This window comes from Crocodylus siamensis, chromosome 4 (genome assembly GCF_052110815.1).
Source record: "Crocodylus siamensis isolate JL-2025a chromosome 4, ASM5211081v1, whole genome shotgun sequence".
Classification (NCBI taxonomy): domain Eukaryota; kingdom Metazoa; phylum Chordata; order Crocodylia; family Crocodylidae; genus Crocodylus; species Crocodylus siamensis.
The window spans coordinates 167,965,671-167,988,157 of record NC_143398.1 but is presented as its reverse complement, the minus strand read 5'-3'; the positions used below and the strand labels follow the sequence as shown (position 1 = coordinate 167,988,157).

General features: G+C 44.1%; 2 protein-coding genes across 6 annotated transcripts in view; one reads left to right on the top strand and one right to left on the bottom strand.

Moving 5' to 3' along the window:
- Window positions 1-45: 45 nt before the first annotated feature.
- Window positions 46-20,169, bottom strand: FASTKD2 (FASTK mitochondrial RNA regulator 2). 5 transcript variants are annotated; one of them, XM_090044835.1, is made up of 12 exons: window positions 20,042-20,169; window positions 18,336-19,085; window positions 15,093-15,196; window positions 14,508-14,616; window positions 13,393-13,516; window positions 8,538-8,677; window positions 7,756-7,928; window positions 6,235-6,398; window positions 5,633-5,854; window positions 5,030-5,114; window positions 865-976; window positions 46-412 (listed from the first exon to the last, which is right to left on the bottom strand). In XM_090044835.1, exons 2-12 carry the CDS (start codon window positions 19,002-19,004, stop codon window positions 329-331), a joined length of 1,986 nt encoding a protein of 661 aa, XP_089900961.1. In that variant the 5' UTR covers window positions 19,005-19,085; window positions 20,042-20,169; the 3' UTR covers window positions 46-328. The 5 variants fall into 5 exon arrangements, with proteins under 5 accessions (XP_089900961.1, XP_089900962.1, XP_089900964.1 ...); XM_090044836.1 differs by having other exon boundaries at window positions 20,046-20,168; XM_090044838.1 differs by lacking the exon at window positions 18,336-19,085 and having other exon boundaries at window positions 20,046-20,088.
- Window positions 20,162-22,487, top strand: part of MDH1B (malate dehydrogenase 1B) — a 25,586-nt gene continuing 23,260 nt past the window's right edge. Inside the window, exon 1 of the mRNA XM_090044839.1 lies at window positions 20,162-20,216. Coding sequence (XP_089900965.1) covers window positions 20,195-20,216 — 22 coding nt within the window. The 5' untranslated portion in view covers window positions 20,162-20,194. The remainder of the gene's footprint in view (window positions 20,217-22,487) is intronic.

Below are 22,487 nucleotides of genomic sequence, written 5' to 3'. Positions count from 1 at the left end.
CAATCCCAACCTACCCCGATTCAAAAAACACATGAGAACTCCAGATCATGGGGTAACCATATGTAATCACAAATTAGTATATGTTCAACACTAAAAGTAGGATTTCATTTTTAAGTTAATACACATTACTGGTTTCAAAGGTTTATTCTACATTATTTCATAGCATACTTATGCTTTGAAAGTATCTGCTTGTATTGCTGAGTTCAAACCAATACATAGAGTTGAATTTAAAAATTTCTTCAGGCTGCTGTGTCACGAGACATTTTTCTTCTTAGAATATTTTCCTTTAATTTTAATAGTTTTTCTGTGTCCAAAATAAATTTACAGATTAATTATCTGCTGAATAAATTTTTTCCTTCAAAAACTTAACTGCTTCCTCCTTCCCCAATTCCTGGAATTTCGGACAATAAATCTTAAAAAAAGGAAGAGAGAGAGAGAGAGATGCATTAGTTGTGCTGTAAGCAGCAAATCACATTGCCTTGTGAACCAAAAAGGGCTTGATGACTGCAAACAGGAATGAGTAGCTGCTCTTTAACAATTCCACATATAACAAGCATATGAGCCAACATGTGACCAAATTAATGCAAGTCTTAAGTATAAGAATTCAATGGCTTCTGTTTAGTTGTTGGTGAATTTTGGCTTCGTTCATGCAAAACATCCATTTGCTACAGTGCAGTGGAGTTCCCTTGCCTTTTATCATGCCATCTCTTTTTCATGCCATCAGTTCTATCACCCGTTAGAAAGGAGGTGTTCCTCACGAATTAAGCTCACAACCCACAGTTAGACTTCACCTATCCCATATATGCTGTACCAATAATATGATGCAATTATAGAGACAACCTCTCTTGCAAAGCCTCTTCTTACCGGTATCACACGATATCCCAATGCTTTTAAATGCCTCATTTTCACTGCCAGGGTCCCTCGGGGACACATGTCCAAACAAAAAGAATATCGAGAAGCACAGAGAAAAACAACTCTGTAAAAAAGGAGAAGGGTAATAGTCTTTAAAGCAGTACAGAAAACTATTGCACTGATGCAATTAGAGTGTTCTTCAAAAACTGACTGTTGAGGGACTACAATTAGTACTACAGAATACTGCTGATGTGATTATTGCCATTATTGTGCCCATTTTTCATTTAATCATTTCTTTCCACCTCCAGACTTGACAAGCCCCACTAGAATAAGCTACATGCAGGTGTAGGGGTCCATCCAAAATAGCCAAATTCCTAAACCACTATTTATTCTAGAAAGGCTCAAATTACAATTGTGTAAAATAGATGTTTCATCTGCATGATATTCATATCCTGCTTGTTTCCCTTCATTTATTTTTTTACTACTTGCCATAGAAGCCCCTTTCCTGTCTGGAAGGTGCATGGAAGACCTGTGCTTTAATAGCAGGACAAGGAGCATTGGTGCAAAGGTCACCAACTCTCCTTTTCCCGAAAGGCAAAGGGAAATTCTTCACCCCTTTGCAGGAACCCAACACAAGGTTTACATGGCACATAAATCTCACTTAAGCTTTCCCAACAGCACTGACAGATTTTCAGCACAGAATTAACATGGTCTCCACTGAGACTCATTAGTGTGCAATTATTGCTACAGGATGCTGTTGAGGTCAGGACTTTGAATATTTCTAAAAGAAAATGCAGAATTAAAGTGGATGACAAATGCATCCAGAGATGTAAGAGTCAATGAAAAAAAGGAGGGATTCAAAACCTCATACTTCATGGCTTAACCCAGAGGTGTCACACTCACTTGCCCTCCTGGGCCATATCCAGACCCTGAGGAGCCTTGCAGCCCAGATCTAGACCTACCTCCAGCAGGAAAGAGAGTGGCAGCAGCATTAACTACTGCAGCTATCTTAGTCACTTCATTGGCACAGAGCCACAAGGGTTAATGCAGCCATCATTCGTCTTACAGCTGCCAAAATGCACCCCCAAAAGGGCTCCATACCCCAGAATTCAGCAGTGGGCTCCGCCCTTGAATTATTGGCAACTCCTCTAGGAACCCCACTGGCCAGATGAAAGGCTTTCACAAGCCAGACCTAGCCTGTAGTCCATGTGTTTTAACACCCCTAGCTTAACCTGATCTCCCATTAACAGGGAAAGAGTGCCAGAGATTTATAGGGAAAGATCACCCCACCTATCTGCCACGAGATTGTTTATACCTTTTTCTGAAGATTGGTGCAGGCCTCCCATTGGCTGCAAGCCTTGGTCCAGATGGACCATTGGTCTTAGTTTCATAGTTTGTAGGATTGGAAGGGACCTGAGCAGATCATCAAGTCCGACCCCCTGCCTTGGCAGGAAAAAGTACTGGGGTCAAACGACCCCAGCAAGGTTTTCGTCTTGCCTTGTCTTAAAGACCCCCAGGGTAGGAGCCAGCACCACTTCGCTTGGAAGCTGATTCCAGATCCTAGCCACCCTGACAGTGCAGTAGCGCCTCCTGATGTCTAGTCTGAATCTGCCCTCTGCCAGCTTGTGACCGTTATTTCTAGTCACTCCTGGTAGTGCTCGGGGGAACAGGGACTCCCCCAATGCCTGCTGGTCCCCTTTGACTAGTTTGTAACAGGCCACTAGATCTCCCCATAGCCTTCTCCTGCAGACGCTGAACAAGTTCAGGTCCCGCAGCCTCTCCTCATAGGGCCTGCCCTGCTGCCCCCTGATCATGTGAGTGGCCCTCCTCTGGACCCTCTCCAAGTTGTCTACATCCATTTTGAAGTGCGGCACCCAGAACTGGATGCAGTACTCCAACTGCGCATAGAGGGGGAGGATCACCTCCTTGGACCTGCTCATGATGCATCTCTGGATGCATCACAAGGTATGGTTGGCCTTCCTGACCGCATCCTCACACTGTCGGCCCATATTCACCTTGGCATCAACGATGATTCCAAGATCCTTTTCTGCCTCTGCACTGATGAGAAGGGAGTTCCCCAGCCTGTAGGTACGCTGCTGGTTCTTCCTCCCCAGGTGCATCACTTTGCACTCGTCAGCGTCAAAACCCATCCTGTTCTCACCCACCCACCCGTCTAGGTCCGATTGCAGCCTACTCCTCCCGTCTAGCATGCCCACATCTTCCCACATTTTAGTGTCGTCAGCAAATTTGAACAGGGTGCTTTTTACCCCTTCATCCAAGTCACTGATGAAGATGTTGAACAGTGAGGGCCTGAGGACCGAGCCCTGAGGAACCCCACTGCCCACATCCCTCCAGGTCAAAGATGACCCATCCACCACCACTCTCTGGGTGTGGCCCTCCAGCCAGTTAGTGACCCATTGGACTGTGTAGGTGTCGACACCACAAGTCCCCAGTTTTTTAATGAGAATGGGGTAAGAGACAGTGTTGAAGGCCTTTCTAAAGTCCAGAAAGACTACATCCACTGCTACCCCTGCATCTAAGGATTTGGTGACCTGATCATAGAAGGCCACCGGGTTGGTCTGACAGGACCTGCCTCTAAGGAACCTGTGTTGGTTGTCCCTAAGCATAAATTCCCCCGCTGGCCCCTCGTGGACATGTGCCAGGATAATTCTCTCAAAAAGCTTACTCAGGATTGAGGTAAGACTAACTGGCCAATAGTTTCCTGGGTCCTCCTTCCTCGCTTTTCTGAAGATGGGAACCATGCTGGCTCTCCTCCAGTCCTCCAGCACCACACCAGAGCACCACGAGTGCTCGTAAAGCCTTGCCAGGGATCCTGCAATGACCCCAGCTAATTCCCTCAGCACTCTGGGATGGAGATCATCCAAACCAGCTGATTTAAATATATCCAGTCCCTCCAGAAGTTCCCCATCTAGATCCTCACTGACCCCTGGCCTAGGTGCACCTCCCCTGGGACCTGTGGGGGTCCTGGTAGGGACGCTGATCCAGTCCCTGCTCAGGAAAATGGAGGCAAAGAAGTTGTTTCATAGATTTCATAGACATTAGGGCTGGAAGGGACCTCGGAAGATCACTGAGTCCAACCCCCCGCCCAAAGGGCAGGAAGTCAGCAGCGGCCATAGGATCCCAGCAAGATAAGCATCCAATTTAGTCTTGAAGGTGTTCAATATAGGGGCTTGAACCACCTCTGCTGGCAGGCTGTTCCAGACCTTGGGGACTCAGACAGTAAAGAAATTCTTCCTTACGTCCAACCTGAAACGGTCTTGTAGTAGTTTATGACCGTTCGACCTCGTCATCCCTTGGGGCGCTCTGGTGAACCAATGTTTCCCCAGATACTGGTGGTCACCCCTGATAAACTTATAGGTGGCCATCAGATCACCCCTGAGCCTGCGCTTTTCTAGGCTGAAGAGCCCCATGGCTCTCAGCCTGTCATCGTAAGGTTTGCTTTCCTGACCTCTGATCATGGGCACGGCTCTTCTCTGGACTCTCCCAAGCTTCTCCACATCCTTTTTGAATTGTGGAGCCCAAAACCGGAAGCAGTACTCCAGCTGCGGCCTCACCAAGGCCGAGTACAAGGGGAGAATGACCTCTCGAGAAGCATCTATGGATGCAAGCCAGCGTTTTGGTCGCTTTGCTAGCCGCAGCATCGCATTGCAGGCTCATGTTCATCTTGTGGTCAATGATGACCCCCAAGTCTCCTTCTTCCGTAGTGCTAGCCAGTGTAGCACTGCTGAGCCTATAAAGATGCTGCAGGTTTTTCTTCCCGATGGAGAACCTTGCATTTTTCGGTGTTAAACACCATCAGGTTCTCATCCGACCATTTGCTAAGCTTGTCCAGGTCAGCCTGGATCACCCGCCTGTCTTCTGGTTGAATAGGTTAGCTTTGTCGTCTGGTGTGACGCCCAGATTTCCTAGCATGTTTCGCAGGGGCCCTACATTCCCCAGGTACCTTCTTTTTGCCCCCTTTGTATTTAAAAAAGGACTTCTTGTCCTTGATCTGGGTAGCTAGTCCCAGTTCCATTTGATGTGATCGGGTATTTTTTTCGTACTTTTATGAAAGCAAAGTGAATTATTTGTTTTACCTCTGTGTACCAATGAACAACAGGAATACACTCAGATAAAATGGGCTGCTAAGGAAAACCTGTAGCTGAATAAAAGGCACCTTTGAACACTTAAATTTGCAGGGTTATGTGCTTCTGTTATAGGGAGAATCTTCTTTCTTTCTGCATCCATTTTTATTTCAAAATCTGAAAGCAGAGCAATCAAGTATTAAAATCATGTAAGAAGGCTGAATATATTTATACCAGCGTATCAAGAAATCAACAAAATATGGGGGTTTTTTATATATATATATATATATATATATATATATATTTTATGTTTCTGAATAGTTTACTTGTTTTTTTCCAAGCAGCAAACAGATGCCACTGCTGTTTTGACACACCATTTGAAAAGGTGCTTTGCAAAGTGGCTCATTAAAAAGGTCAACATAAATTTAAAACAGCTACTGACTTTGTAACATCAGCCACAAAACATTAAAACCAAATGCCCAAACCAATTCTGCAAAAGAGGAGTAACTCTCCAAATATTTTAGCATCACTTTTCTACAAAATACAGTCACAGATTGAGGAAGTCATTTGCTAGCAAACTTCTTGTTACCAGAATTTTACATTTTAGTGGTATTTAACCACTATACACCAATTTAAAATTATTTATAGAAATATAAAACCTGATTATAAATCATGGCAATAAAATGGCTTCATACGAGCATAATAACCATGTTCCAGCTGCACGTTATGGCGAAACTTGCGCGTATCTTGTAGAATTGTCTGCAGTACCTCCCGAACCTCCATGGATGTCAGCACTACGGGGAAGGAGGATTTCTGTTGCAACATGGATGCTGGCTTGCTGAATGAATGCTTATCTATTTTCAAACACACACGCACAGTGTGTAGCATTCTTTCAATGTGTTTTAGGTTAGCACCACCTGAGAGAAGGAGGGAAAGAGAGATGCAAAATAAGGCAAACATTGGACTTTTTATTATATTGTGTTTGTTATCTCATAAAATCCCCAGTTTCATAGGCTAACATTGGGATGAGAACAGATTTTAGATTTGCTTAACAAGAGATTAATTCCAATTTGAGGATAAAAGAATACTGTTTCTTGAAAACATATGTTCAAGGATGTTGTTAGTCATCTTGTTAATTCACCATAATGGCCAACAAAATTTTGGGGGTCTTTCATATCTGATGTTAACTACTAGTGCTCCTCTTAGCTTGTGATCTTGATCCACACCTCAGGATGTGATTGTATTAAAGGCACACTACTGAATTCAAGGAGATAATACACCTGAACTACTGCCTGACCTGGTTTTAGAAGGTCACTGAGGACATCCTTTTGCATGAGGTGATTAAGTGCAGCTTGAGGAAGATATCCTAGAATGCAGAATGAAAACACTGCTTTCAGCAAGTCTACGTTACAAATCGTGAGGAGGTAGGAACTCAAGGAGCAATTGAGGGCCTCAAAGAACCTTCAAAAAAAGAAGGGGGAGGGGAAAAAGCCATCTTTATATACAAATTTATGAATAAATGAACTCAATATTGTTAATAAAATCTATATTTCAGATAACATCCCCAAACAGGGTTCTTATCTAGTTCATATAACTAGAACCCAAGTCCAGCACACAAACTTTGAAGCCTATAAGGCAGTGCTTAAGACCACCAGTGGCCAAACTCACAGCTCTCAAGTTGCATGAAGATCCCAGAGAGTTTAAACAAAGCTCCTGAAGAAAGCAAAGTAGTGAAATAAAAATGTTCATTTTCATTGTTTCATTTATTATTGTGTGAGAACAGCACCATTTCAAGTTGCTGTTCACACACAATCCCTTCCATGCCCCTGCTGCCATCACTCAACTACAAATAATGATCTGAACTGGGGCACTGGGCAGATTGTTGACTCGAGCACATAGGCATATGTGTGCATGTGTGTGTACACACACACATCCCCTCAAAAGTTGTATGTCCTAGGCCTCTCAGCCATGTCAAAGTTTTGGTTGGGGATAGAAGGGATAGTAGGTTTGGCCACCCCTGATCACAAGACCTCAGAGCTACCACTAATCTGTTTGCTAGTTTGTCAGTCTAGAACTAAAATGACAGAGCCCCTTCCTTCTTGCATTATCTTGCTATTTGGAAAATATCTGCGAAAATAACAACACTGACAAACACAGCAAACTTACTTCAGAAATTACTGTATTTACAGGAATCTAAGATGGTTCTGAATTTAAGATGATCCCCCAATAATTAGATTCTATACATGGAAAATTCATAAATATAATAATTTTCCATGTATAGAATCTAATTATTGGAGGGTTATCTTAAAATTCATCCCACAGTCTCTACCCCTTCTGCTCCCTCCCTGGAGCTGGGCCTGGAGCAGACACGTGCTCCATGCTTCAGGCTGGAGCAAGGATGAAGTCTGTGATGCTGGAGAAAAGGTGAGGGCAGCCAGGAGGTAGGCAACAGCTGCAGCTCCAGCCTCAACTCAGTCAGAGCCAGAGCCACAGCAGCTGTCTGTCCTGCACCACCTTGCATTTAATTCCAAAACAAGGGACTTTTATTCCCTCTGCTTCCTTTCCTCCTTGTTAAATGCAGAGAATACAGCCTCATCTTGGAAAAGAGTAAATAAAATAGTAAAATGGACCACATAAGAATTATGAGGGCCTGGGTTTAAAGTGGAGGCTGCTCAGCCCCCTCCTCCTATCCCACAACAGAAATCTTGTATTGGTGGCAAACAGCATTTCGGATTGCTGTTCACATACAATTCCCTTCCATGCCCCTGATCCCATCAATTATGAAGCATAACATAAAACTTTCTACACCAAAACCTACTGCTGATCCTGGCCTTTGGGAACATAGTTGAGCTGTGAATACACCCGAAGAATTATGAGAAGATCCTTCAAATCCAGGGATTCAGGATGGTTTATCACCATCTCAGCCATAATATCCAGCAATTTAGTGGGTCGAAAGCGAAGAATTTCAAAGACAGACAGAAGCATAACAAGCTAAAACAAAACAAAAACAAGAAAAAACGTTATTAAAAACAGAGGAAGAACTGCAATATGACAACTCAATCTGCTGGTATCACAGAATTAAAGAGATGTTTATTGGAAAAACAAAACTTTTTAAAAGGTTAATAGCTATATTATTCTGAGCCTGACCTATTTATTACCACACTGCAACAAACAAAAGAGTGGTTGGCTGCTATATTTAAATCCTAATTAAACACTATTACTAAAACATTAAGACTAGTTATTCTATCAATGTTATTGAAGATTCACCCTCTACCAATTTGGGTAGCTACACAATGCTGCAAACATCAAAAAAAGTTACAAATTAACACGCTTTAGATGCAAAACAAATTTCAATGTTATTCCTTTTAAACATTTAAGAAATTACAACTAAGTTATTATTTTATGTCTTTTAAACTTTCACACCAAAAATCTGACTATAAGTAGAACAAAACTGGAAGTTATAACCCACTGCAATCCCAAATCAGAAGACAAACTTAACTACAAGTTATAATTAGGGATTCCATGAACCAGGGAATGTACACTTCTTTCTAATACCAGCCCTGCTTGATACCACTTTAAGTCTTGTGGTCATATCCTCACCTGTTTAATGCTCCACAAGTTGATGAATGAAGTCACATAGCTTTCTATGGCTGAAAACATTTCTACATTGTAGTAGCGGAGAATATAGCAAGCGTTCAGAATATGGTTGAAATCCCAAAATTCAGTACCAGGGAGAGTTGCTGCAAATAGAACAAAAAGAACAGATAGTACACAGACTGGGAATGTAGGCTGACATTATTGGCACTGGAAGAACGAGGGGAATTGAAACTTGAGTGAAAAACAAAAAAAATGAGACGTGGAACTGAAGGATAGCGGGGCTAGGCAAGATGTTGAAGAAAGGAACCATGAAGAGTGCAGATACGCTGAGCAAGTGAGGATAGCAGCACTGGATCAAGGGCATGGGATGACTAGGAGATACGACTAGTCCAATAATGTTGGGTCTGAGCAGATGGGTTCAACATAGGCAAACATGAGAAGTACCAGTACCCATTCAAGCACACTTACCACCCTTGCAGTAAAAAAAAAAAAAAATCTGTGAAATGGTAAAGTATCTTATTCCCCTTGTGACAGGGGACCATCTCAGGACCAAATCTCACCTTTGAACTGCCCACCTGTCTGGGGCAGTCTGTCCTGTCTCACCTGCCACGACTCCATGAATAAATAACTGGATGTAAAATGCAGGAGGCTGCCCATTTATACCCTGATGCCCAGGGCATTATACACAGCTCCAACTCCCCTATACCATGCCTCGCAGATGGCATCGTAAGTTGTTAATAGCTCTGGTCCATGGCTCAAAGTCTGCCCCTTGCTGGGCCTCTAGCATTCTTCCCTAATACTCTGCCCTTCACAGGGCCTCAAACACACTGCCTGCTTCTGGGCCTCATTCATATTGCCCCCTCACTGGACCACTCTCAACCCACCCTATCCCACAGCCTCTTCGAGCCCCCCGTGAACCCTACTCTACACAGCCCTTCAGGCTTTACAACTAAAACTCCAGCCAGTCCACATGCAGCCCTTCAGGTTTCCCTCACACAGGCCATTCCTCTACATGACCGCCACTGGCCTCATGCCTCACACTGGGCTGAACTCAGCCTCTAGACCCCCTCTGGGCTGCTTCTTTAGGTTCACACTCTTATGGGGGTTGGCCCATGTGCTGCCCTTCAGGCATCCCCTGCAACCCTACTCTACACCTCTCATGCACAGTCCTTCAGGCCACCACTGCGCACCCTACTCTGTGTGGGCCTCCACACATACGTCCGCCCTCTCGCTGCTCTCTCTCTGTCCCCTCTCTCGGGTCTCTGGGATCTTACACCAAATGGGACTCAGGTGTCTGTAGACATGCCTGGCCCCCATGCCTGTCCCTACATCTGGGTAACCCACTAGGATGTTGGGGCTGAGGCTAAGGTGCCCCATACTTGCCTTTCACTGGGGAGGCAACTGGCCTGGCATTTCCTGGGGACCACCCACCACGGGCAGATGCAGTAGATGATCCTACTACCCCAGCAGGGTGTAGTTTTCGGTCATTCCCCAGGACCAGGAGCCTCCTGCCATTCCCATAGCTCCTGCCCTGTATCTCCAAGGTGTTGTGAGTAGCAGCTCCAACTGGGTGGTGTTCTTTCAGCTGCTTACAGCAACTGCTGCCTCAGCCCTGAGGGCCTGGGTTTGAAGTGGAGGCTGCTCAGCCCCCTCCTTCTATCCCAGAGCCTTCCTGCAGTTATGTGACTGCTTCATCAGAGCTAGCCAACACCTGCCAGCTGCCCTGCTGCCTGCTCGAAGCCCTTAAAGTGGCAGGCACCAAAAATGTTCTGCCACTCCCCTGTAGGAGTTAGTCTATAGACAGGATTACAGCCTTTCACAGTGTACTCGACTTGTATGCATACTCGGGACCAGTCACTTGCATAGCACACTGCCAGTCTCCCAGTTAACTTGTTGCCTACTGCTTACTTTGCAGTGAGCAAAGACAAGCCCTCAAACTCTATTAAAAATCCTGGAAATGAAGAAGGCAAGTCAGTTTTAAGATTGCTACAGCCACAGCAGTGACAGTGCTGGATACTTAATGAACACTGCTTACCTCAAGCTCACGTAAGTAAATACACACTCTCTATTCAGTTCGAAGGCTACTCGCTTATACACACTTCACTGTTTTTCAGCCCATTATTCTGCTCACTGCTGTGCCAGATGTCTGTGGAAAGGTTCTAAAACGTTGCAACCCTTCTGATGACTAATGCAGGGATCACTGTGATAACCCATCCTGTTGTTTCTGCTTTTTCAGTTTGATTTTTCTTTAAAAAGTTAGTAAGCTGCACTTTTACATACACACAAAAGCCCTACTTTAAAAGAACACTACATTTATAAAGTCAAGTATTCAGAAGTTAGGAAACGTCAAAATTAAGGTTGCTGCATTATCTTCATCTGACCCCCTTGCAAGCATGTATTATAATACAGCTTTAATTAACATGACCATTTCCCCAAAAGACTGCTGCCTCATTCAGTGAACAGGGATGAGCCTGCTCTCAGGTCACACTGAAAAGGCAGCTGTTGTCTGTAAGCCCTGCTTTATTTGTTGCAACAACTGGAAGGTACATATTGAAAAAGTGGTGGCTGGAGAATGAGAAAGGACAACTGCATGGTTAAGGCAGTAGGACTGTTGTCCTGCATGAGCCACCTTAGGTCCTAGGTGGTGCTGAATAAATCAGTTTGATTGAACTCCGTTTCATAGACACTAATCATGTTTCTCTTTTCCTAGGTGCCCAACTTGAGAGGCTGGGGTCTGCTTTACAGACGTACCAAGTGTTTACAAACAAAACTATACTATTCTATTTGTAAGTCAACACTCTATAAAAGCTAAGCCCACAGTTTTGGGTTCAATTTTACGAAAAACAGCTTTTCTCCTGAATATAAATTGCTATGTACTCAAAAGGACCCTGAATGCCTACTGCCCTTATAAAAATTACACTGCAGAACCCAACAGCCAAGAACACAACTCAAAGGTTAAATATACTAAAGATCATAAAAAAACAGCTCCCAAAACATTCTGACATTATATATTTATTTTCTGCATAAAAATACTATAGGTATAAATGTCAAGATTATGGGACAGCCTGATTATAGGTGGAGTCTATGTATAACTGTATTATTTATAATTCTCTGGAAGGAAAAAAAAAAAAAGGTAAATTTATATCAGAAAAACAAAAGCCAAGTCAATGGACTTAGCACATATAAAAGATCTATACAATTATTCATATTCCAAAAAAAGGGGAGGGGGAAATCAGAAGGCAAACGTCTCAGCATTTGAATTCTGGTTACCCATTTCTCAGTTTCACATAATTAAAATGCAAATAATACCATCAGCTCACCTAACGGATGACGTGAGAATGATTCAGTGAATGTTTCTGAGCACGTCAATACAGCAGTAGGGAGCATCATTGAAAATCTTCCAGTAGAAACTAAGAATTCTGCCCCTAGAGCAGTGGTTCTCAAACTTTTTTTTTGGTAGGCCACTTGAAAATTGCTGAGGGTATCTGCAAACCACTTAAACTTTTTTTTGTTCTATATGTCAAAACACACAACTCATATGTTAAGATCAGTAGTTTTTACCTTACAAGTACAAATATTCTTGATTGTTCCGTAACCTTTCTGCGGACCACTTGAATGGAGCTTGTGAACCAGCAGCGGTCCGCAAACCACAGTTTGAGAACCTCTGCCCTAGAGGACACCTGAACAGCGTACTGTAAATAAAGCACGGGACTCCAGAAAGAACAACGAGGAAAAAAACTGGTGAACAGCAGTGCCATAGCCATAACGGTCTAGTACTGGACAGTCCAACTGGCAGCCTACAGGCTGCGTGCAGCCCACAAGTGCTTAAGCTGAGGCCCACTCAGTCCTGCCCAGCCACAACTCCCCCAACTGCTCTGGCTGCAACACCAGCTAAGGTCTCTAGACTCCCTGTCCTCTAGCCTTTACATTCTACATCTGCCCCAAGGGGCAGCACAGTGTGGCAAGGCACAAAGTAAGGGTAAGACTGAAGCCCTACAGCACATGATGCATTAAGAGGGATGGTAGCCCATGTGAGTGCATGCTGCAGCAATGCTGAGGTGTGGGTAGGGAAACATCCACGTGGGGCTGTTGCACCAGTGGGTACTATAATGTGTCCACAGGTGCAGCCCCCAGACCAATGTGGAGAGAAGCATCCACAGCAGGCTGCAGGTTACATTCCAGCCTGTAGACCTCACTGTTGGAATGACCCTGAGCGAATGCTCCTCTCCGCAGTGGCATGAGGACCCGCACCTACTGGCCCAGGGCCCGAAACACCAGCAGGGTTGGGCTGGGGCTCCTGGCCTGCTGGGTGTTGTGTGTCCACATGAGGTCACTGCAGTAGTGGGGACCATGCAACTCATAGGCCAGTAAGCACAGCTCCCAGGCCAGTGTTGGTTGGACAGGGAAGAGGGCAGGAAAACATCCACACAGGGCCATTTCAGTGTTGGGGGCTGTGCAGTCCTCAGGCTGATGGGTACAGTGGGGAATAGTCATGCAGGGTCATTACAGCAGTGGGGATCAGACAAGTCTCAGGCTGGTGTGGGAGCAATATCCATGTAGGGCTGTTACAGCAAGGGGCACCATGTAGCTCCCAGGCTAGTGGATACAACCCATGAGTTAGTTGAAAGTATTCACAAGAGATGCCTTTTCAAGGCATTAAAAGGGGCAGAGATCACAAGAATTACTTTCTTTTGTAATACACCCACCTAGGGCTCCTTGTCAGATGGAACTGCACTGCTATGATAACATTATCTAAAACAACGATGTTTCTTGAATTTTAAAAGAAATCGGGGAAAAAGGAAACACCGCATTCTCATCAGGAAGGGCTTGTGCAGAAGAACTGTAAAGTTTTACTCACCAACAATTTTCTTACTGCAGCCATCTAGGATTGGAATAGAGGTGTAATTCATCGCACCCAGCGTGTTAAATATACTTCGAACATTTTCTGAAGTCAAACTATGCATCTCTTTCAAAATTCTATTCTAAAATGAAATAAATGTCGTTATACTTATTATAGACTGAAGTAGTCCAAGTTTTCACTGCCTTAAGACAAAGCGAGTAGGGAGATCAAATTATGCCAAATCCTCTACCTTTACCAAATATGGGGAACTTAAAAACTCCTTCTATTAAAAAAAAAAATCACAACTTATCACAAGCACAGTATGAGCTGTCTATGATCAACCTTCAAGCTGCTGCAATTTCTTTCTTGAATTAACTAGGTAAAATGACTGCATAATTTTGCCAACCAGAATGGCAAATCATTGCTGGTGTGTTTACTGCTACTGCAGTCTTGCCTACGTGCAAGATTTCTAAGCCCACTGTTTCCCCTTGCACTATCCCTTGACACAATACACCCAATTAAGCCAGTGAAAGTTAATGGCTCAAGCTTAAAGATGCTTAAATGAGAGAAAAACAGGAGTAACTGCTTTCACATGGACAGTTTTACTGATGCAACTGTTCCTACAAATCAAGCCCACTAACTTTAGCATCACCAGATGTTAAATAGAACGTAATTCAGTATTTTTGCACATCACATGTCATACAAAGCAACGAAGGAGAAGGTCAATAAAAGAACATATGTCAAAATACAGTTCAAATACCTTTGACCAATACCAGGTGCTTTCATTGGACTTAGAGAATATTACAAGAACTCCATTATGTTGGGAACAAACAGATCTGTTCCTTGCCTCTTAATATCATATTCTCAAATTTCAGTCCCTCTTACAGAGACACTTCTTTTTGGACCCTGACAGCAAATATTGCTTGTGCATGTTCACTAAAAAAAAGTTTTGCTATTGCCAACCTACTGTCTACATTCTGACCTGACTTATAGTAGGAGCAGCCACCATTCAACCTCTACAGCTGCAAAATGCTACACGGTTATTACACACCCAACCAACAAATAGCCATGCCACAGCACTAGCTAGATGGGAGTCACAGAAGGCCCAACCAAGAACAATTCTCATCTTTTACCTCAAATTGCTTTTTGAGAGACAGTTGGGCATCTTTTCCAAAATGCTTCATCATGGATTGCAAAAGATTAATGTCACTGATCTCTGGCATCCGTTGCTTTACCACCATCCTGATAAAAGGAAATGGAATTTGTTAAGTGAAGCCTGAATCAGAACCAGAGCAAGCACACACACACACATTTGCCTCTACTTGATACAGCCTAAATTAAACTGATATAATTCACCCTTTCTCCAGTCTTCCTGTTAAACTGGTACAGCTGTACACTGATCCAACAGCAGTGTGGATGTCTACCTATACTAATGTAATTACTTTGAGAAAAGAAATCTCCCAATGATATCTTACAATGTGCTGCCCTGTGAAAAACTCTCCCCCACCTTTTCTAAACTTCGCTGCTCAGTCAGTAATTATTACTTATATACTCCAGTACATTCCATTAGTAAATAATCCCAAAGAAAACACTAAAAACCTCTTCAGAAAAATAATGCTACTCAGTCTCCTTTCAAGCCACACTTATATTCCACGGAAGCAAACATTCATATTACATGACTATAAGTAAAAAATAATAAAGATGCATCTTTTTCTTACTGTAGTCCCAATTGAAGAGCATCTACATTCTTGCTTTTTTCCATCTTTTTTAAGGTACACACCAGACACAAAAGACACTTGTCACTAAATTCATTGAGACGCTCCTATTAAAAATATGTTCATAAAGTTAATAAAAATACTTCAGCCTTGTAAGCAGAACAGCCAATTTTTACCAGCCACTTTATCCAAGAAAAATATCAGTTCACTGAGTCTCATTCTCCTTTGACCTACAAAAGAGTCCAGCTAGTATATTTTACTGATTTCAGCAGACTAATTCCCAACTTACCATTAATAAATCAGAAGAGAACACAGGTCAAAAAGAAAAAAAACCCACATTGTGCAGAAAAGAAAGAGCTTTGCACCAAACACTGCAAACAATATAGGCAGAAGTCAATGAACAGATCAACTGGTCACGTAACAAATATCATCATCATTACTGGTATGGCAGTTATTAAAAAACTAAGCAGTACCACGCGCATGATCAGAGGTCAGGAAAACAGATCTTACGATGACGGGCTGAGAGCCATGGGACTCTTTAGCCTGGAAAAGCGTAGGCTCAGGGGCGATCTGATGGCCACCTATAAGTTTATCATGGGTGACCACCAGGATCTGGGGGAACGTTTGTTCACCAGAGCGCCCCAAGGGATGACGAGGTCGAACGGTCACAAACTCCTGCAAGACCGTTTCAGGCTGGACATAAGGAAGAATTTCTTTACTGTCCGAGCCCCCAAGGTCTGGAACAGTCTGCCAGCGGAGGTGGTTCAAGCACCTACATTGAACACCTTCAAGAGTAAATTGGATGCTTATCTTGCTGGGATCCTATGACCCCAGCTGACTTCCTGCCCTTTGGGCAGGGGGCTGGACTCGATGATCTCCCGAGGTCCCTTCCAGCCCTAATGTCTATGAAATCTATGGCCTCCTATGAGGCTCAATTAGGACTCCCTTATCTAATAAATTGTTGCCCCATCCTGCCCTCAGAATTGTGGACTGCTTTATTTCCATTCTAATATAATACAATATAATAAAAGCCTTTGTCTGTCTGTAATGCTCCAGACCAACTGTGTATGCACTGCTGAGAGGGTGCGTGTTGATAGGCTGCGAGGGCACAGAGTGTTAGGAACAAAGAAGGTGAGGGAGCCATGGCACCACCCCCACCCCCAGCAACAGCTGGCTTAGAGGGGAGGCAGCAGGAAAGAGGGGAGGAAGGGAGTGAGGGCAGCAGGAAGGGGAGGGGTTCCAGTGGCAGCACCCACCCCCTGCTGCTGCCGCCGCCCAACCCCAAACAACAGCTTGCAGAGAAGGGGAGGCAGCAGGGAGGGAGGAGAGGAGAGGAGGGGAGGTTGGGCGCGTGCAGGATGTTGCCTGCCACTGGGTGTTGGCGGCTGCAGCTGCATGCAAGCTCCTCTCCCCCCACCTGTTCCTGGGAGCTGGCATTAGCATGGGGTGGAGCAACAGGGGTGCACGGGGCTGGATGCGGGGGGTGGAAGGGACGCAGGGGGTGGAGGGGCTGCATGGGGCCAGAAGCAGAGCAGCAGCACAGCAGGTCACTGGGTAGCAGGGCTCCGTCTCCACCTGTTTCTCATCATTCATGACAGGTAATTTGCTACTTTTATCAATAACATTTGGCTATTGGTAAGACAAGATGGCTAAGGGTGGAGAAACAGAGGTGCAGGATATATTGAAGGGGTGATGTGGATGGGAACAGATTTTAGGAAAAGGGAAAAATGGTGGGGGAGGAGAGGGAATGACAGCTCTCCAGATTGGGTAAGCGCAGCAATATAGCTGAGGGTTTTGAGGGAGAAAAAGAAAATCAAGGAGGAAACGTCAGTCAGAGGATAAGCCATGTCCTGGAAGTGACTAAATCTCTGTGGTAAAGCCTGAAGCTGAGAGAGAATGACCAGAGGAAGTCCATGGTCAATGGCAGTAGCAGCAGCAGCCTGGGAAAGTGCTAGAAAAAGAGGGCAGTCTAGGGAAGCATATAGTCGTGAGTAAGCTGATTACATAAAGTTGCCAGGAAGGTACAGCAAGCAAAGTAACTTAGAATCAAAGAGAAGAAGAGGGACTCTGGACCCTCCCATCAGGGTGGATTAAAAAAAAAATTTAAAAAAAAAAATCAGACTTTTTATTTTTATTAAAATCAGATTTTTATTTACTTCTTTAATTTATTTTATTAAGGTGTTTAAAAAATAAACTTTAATTTTATAATATGTTAAAATTCAAAGATATCATCATGGAATAAGTATTATAATTTCTAATGATATACTATTTGAGACAATATATTCATGTAACCTTTTCAAAAGTTTTATAAATAGATCACAACACGCCATAGTCTATATTAGGGGCCCAGTATTATGGGGTTCCCAGAGGCTCCTCTATAGATTAGTAAAGATTAAAGAAAACCACTCTACCCAATGGGACTCGGTGCTCAGTTGAGAAGATCCCATTAAGCATCTCTGTGATGCTTAGTTTTGCTTCTCACACTGTGGATTTGGGTCTCTAGAGATCATAGTTATTTGGGTAGATGTGGTATCTTTTATTAGACCAACTAAATAGTTGGAAAATTGTTCTTTGCAAGCTTTTGGGCATAAACGCCCTTCTTCAGGCATAAGGAGAGGTTTTTTGTCTCTAGAGATAACTTTCTTGTTAACAGCAGTATGTGGAGATGAGAGATAACAGACCTGATTACCCTATTGTCTCTCTGCAAGTCTGTGTACACACAGGCACACTCTTACCTTTCTCTAAAAGTGCAGTTTTAAGAAGTTAAATGAATAAAGGATATCAAGCAACAACAATGTACTTTTTATAGAAAACAATGATTACATTGAGGCTTCCTGACATTTAAATAATGATTCAAATTGATTTTAATTAAAACAAATCCACCCTGCCTCCCATAAAAAAAAATAGCAAAAATCCCTCCCCCTCACTATTTTCCTCCCCCAACACAACTGCCTTATATTATGAGAAGAAGAAAAAAGAGGGGAGGTGGGAACCAAAGGGGAGAGAGCTCTGCTTCAGGCAAATCTGGTTTCAACACAGCTTAATGAACAAGTGTTCTTCGAGATCAAGAGGCTCAGCTCATCTCCCCTCATAATGCAGCATAGCATAGCAAGGAAAAATGCAGAGAAAGCTTGGACCTAACTCACACTGTTTCTACCTTCACAGACCTTCAGACACTATGACATCTACTGCCTGTCAGAACCAACAATTTTATCCCAATATTAAAAAAGAGGTTCTGATACTTACCTGACAGACCCTCAATAAGGTCTGAATTAGCAGCGAGTTCTGGGGAACTCCTAGACTAAACGCAGAATGCAGGCTGTACACCAAGTCTTTTCCCCAGGCGTCTGCAGAATGCTCCAACAGATACTGACTTGCCAGAGCAAAGGTGGGATGCTCAAATATCACCTGTCTTTCAGAAGGCTTACTATCTGCAGGCATATTTTTGATGAGTCTCCACATTGCACAGAAACTGCTTGTAACAACCTTACTGGAATAATCAAACTTTGCAAGTAGGTCTAATACATCACAGGGAGTCTTGCATGTCTCAAGAGCATAAGTGAACAGTTGGAACTGACTTCTACCCTTCATTTGCAAATTCCTTTCATCACCTGCACTCTCTTGTATAACATTCAAAGCATTCATAGAGCTTTGCTCATGTAACTCAGTCTTTCCATCTCTCTGTTCACTGACATCGGCAACTTCTGTACTAAAATCACGTGTCTCTTGAGGCAGAAACTGGAGACGGAACTCAAGCCAGGAAGGAGGAATATTTACCAGGACTTTCTTTAGGTTCGTACTTTGTACAGCACTCTTAAATTTATAGGTCCCCAACATATATGTCCTCATATGTCTAACTCTGAAACCACCACAATATCTCACTGTCCTTATCAAATAAACAATGTTATGATTCATCCTGTTCAGTTCTTGTTAGCAGTTTTCAAACGCCAGCTTAGAACATAGGGTCTTGTTGAAATTCTAGCAGCAAACACAGACCTGAATAACACAGTAAGAGAATTTACTGCAAAATCAATTCAACGTTACAGATTCATTAGAAGCTTTCAGTTTAAAGATAAAAATACCATATCTTGAAACACTTTTGTAATGGAGCACGGAGGAATGGGGAGGAAGGGGATAGAAATAGGTTTGCATCAGGGACTTGAAACTAGACTTGCCACATCCCCACTGAGACCCTATCACCAAATCACTGACTGTTACAGAGTTGCATCTCTTTCTGGTTTTGACCAAAAATGCCATCCAGGGACCAGGAACCCCTTCCCAAAGGAACTTACAGGGTCCCGTGAGAAGTGCTCAGCAATCTCTTCCAAAAATAAGAAATAATCCAGGCCTCTTTTATGGAGCAGGCACAGACCCTGCCCTCACCACTCCATTATCACTAGTTATCTATAGCTTATTACTGTTGTTGATATCATAATCAACTCCTCCATGCCCCCTGCCATCCTTAATACATGCACCCCAATGGGAGGCACAAATATTGGTAAAAGGGCGTGTTATTTTGTGAGACAGCACAGAGCCCCCTTCCCTGCTCTGTGTCAGTACTACAGAATAAAAACCTGATGGGAAAAACAGGCCCAGCAGCCTCCCCATCCCTTAGTATTGCTAGCCTCTGGAGCCAGCTCAGGCACAGTGAGGTCTCGCGGCAGCACAGAGAGGCTGGAGAGGCGCAGCCAGGAAACCTGGGGCGACCACAGTTATCCCGGGATCTAAGAGATAAGGGTCTCGTTTCAGCGATAACAGAACAACACGTGGGGGGCGGGGTGGGGCTTTGCCCCGGGACAGCGCCCCTCCCCCACGCGCCGCCCGGGCCCGCTGGGGCAAGATTACGTGCAGGCTCCAAGCATCGCCCACCCCGAGGGGTCCCGGAGCAGCGGGGCCGCCAGCAACAACAGGAGGGAGAGAGGAACCAGGGCCGCGCTACAGATCCGCCTTGCCTGCCTTCTACGCGGGAGCCGCCATAACGCTCTCCTCACATATCCTCGACGTGTCTCGCGAGAGGACGGGGCGGAGTAGGGGACAATCTTTCCTCGCCGGCTTTCGCATTGCGGCGCGTTGCTAAGCGACCGCTGGGGCGCCGCGGCGGAGCCATGGCCCAGTTCGTGCTGGCCGGTGAGGGACGCGGGCCCGGGGTCCGGGGCCGTTCGGGAGTGAGGGGCAGGGGCTACCGGGTCATTAGCACGTGGGCTTCCCCCACCGTATTTTCTCGCGTACATCACGCCCCAGAATGTAATGCAGCCCGGAGGAGGGGCGGTCTAAGGGCACGCCCACACAGTCGGTTAATGCGCTTTAGGCAACGCACGTCAAATCTGGCGCCTCCATTGTGAGACACTAGAACAATGTGCAGGTGCCTATTCTATCCTCATTAGCTAAAGGGCACTTTTTTCGGTGATGCTGTAATGAGCATTAAAATAGGCTAATGCGCATTAAATCCCATGTGGAAACGTGCCCTAGAGGACTAGAGAAATAACAACTTACATATTTTCAGATCCACCCCGAATACATCCCCTGCTTTTTGATGGGCAGAATGAAGGGGGAAAAAAGATGTTTTCTAGAGTTAGGGCTGCACAGAGCAGGGACAGAGCCTAATGTTCAGCTGCCTGATCCTCCTTTTCCTGCATAAGTAAAGCTGAATCCCTGCCCGCTGCTAAAAACTGGTCTTCTGTGACAGATTGTGCCACAGAAACAGGGAACAGATGCATCTGCTCACATAGGAATACCACATTTCAACATTAACAAAATGCTCAAAATATCCCATTCAAAAGTTATATATTTCTTTTAAAAAAACCCAACATATTTAATACCTTATCTTTTTTTGTCAAATTTTCACTGAAAGGCTCTGGAAGGCACCTGTCAATAAACACTCACAAGAACAGAGTCAAAGACATACACTTGCCCCTAAAAACTACCTTGACACACATCACATCTGCCATACAGTTCTCAGCTAGTGAAACATCTAACTCACACAGGTCAGCCAATACTATCAAATCCATAGCACTACTCTATCCTTCAGCTAATTCATATGCTAAGGCAGACGATGCTGCATTATATGATGATGAAACCAAAAGGTTCACAGTTGTAAACAGCTTGGTAAGAGGTAATATTGAAACATGAACAAATATTAGAGGCAAGTTCACAGCAATATGCAAGATGCATGAATCTTGCATCTAACTCACAGTCCTTCTAAAGGGGAGGGGGGAGGAAAAGGGGGCTGCAGATTGAGGAAAAGCATGTAGAATAAGGAATACCATGTTCTACCTTCTGAATGTTGCCCTAGGATTCTTTTTACCAGAGACCCCCAAGGATTGACATGGCCACTCATTTGATTTGGTATCAAGTGAACTTTATTAGTAACCCATAGGCTTATTACAAGATAATTATTCTTGCAATATGACTTGGCAAGTGGTTCCTTAGATGTTACATCAGTGATCTTTAGTGGTACCAGCCTCAGATCCTCTGCTGGGTGTGTGGGATGTTAGTTTTAGTATTCCTTGTTACTCAAAGAAAGAATTCCAAGGCTGCTCCTGTCTGCTCAGGGGGCAACACAAACACATGCTGTCTGCGTGTCCGCTACTTTTGTAAGTTTCTCATCTGAAACTGTCCAATCTTCAAGTTTCTTAGCTCATATCTGTAGATAAGTTACTCCAATCCTATTCTGTTTATGGTTTTCTTTCCTTTTAGGGAAACTACTGTACCTGGTTAGCCCACCATACCAATCACAGCACTCATTTTTCCCAGTGCTTTATAAGGCACTCTGTACAATTTAATTGCTTAGTTCTGGGAAGACCCTAAAGTTATGCTAAGAGCCTAAGAATAACTCACTTTGCCAACTACACTCCCCGCCTTGATGCCCCAGAATACACTGGCATCACACAGACATTGGTTGACCTCTCACATGCAACTGACTCAAGGCATGTGGGCTACTAGGGCTGTGCAAAATGGAAATGTTTCGTTTCAACCAGCATTTCAACAGAATGGTGTTTTGTTTCGATTTTTATTTCAAGTCGAAATGGCTGTTCTAGTTCATTTCGTTGAAATGTTTTGCCATTTCGACCCTGTTTCGACGTTTTGCCCATAGGATATAATGGGGAAGGTTGAAGCAGGCTATAACTTTGTCATTTCTGGCCAGAATTCGATGAAACTTGCAGGAATGGTAGCCTCTTCTGAGGGTATAGGGTGTGCCAAGTTTCAAGAAGATACGTGCAGGGGGTTCAGAGAAAACACCCCAAAATCTTGAGAGAAAAACTCATGTCACTGTGAAGCCACAGTGGGGTCAAAACTACAGGCTTGCTAGCCCCTGCTGTGGCAACAAAGCCTGCCAACTCTCAGTGAGGTGCAGCAGGGCTCGGGGTTCTGGGGCCCTGCATCTCTGGCTGTTGACAG

Excerpts from the sequence above, each read along its gene's own strand:
- FASTKD2 (XM_090044835.1), bottom strand. The coding sequence starts at position 19,004 with ATGAATCATAACATTGTTTATTTGATAAGGACAGTGAGATATTGTGGT. Across the intron at positions 7,929-8,537 it reads ACTTGTGGAGCATTAAACAG|CTTGTTATGCTTCTGTCTGT; the intron begins GTGAGGATATGA and ends GTTTTGTTTTAG. Across the intron at positions 413-864 it reads TGGGATATCGTGTGATACCG|ATTTATTGTCCGAAATTCCA; the intron begins GTAAGAAGAGGC and ends CCTTTTTTTAAG.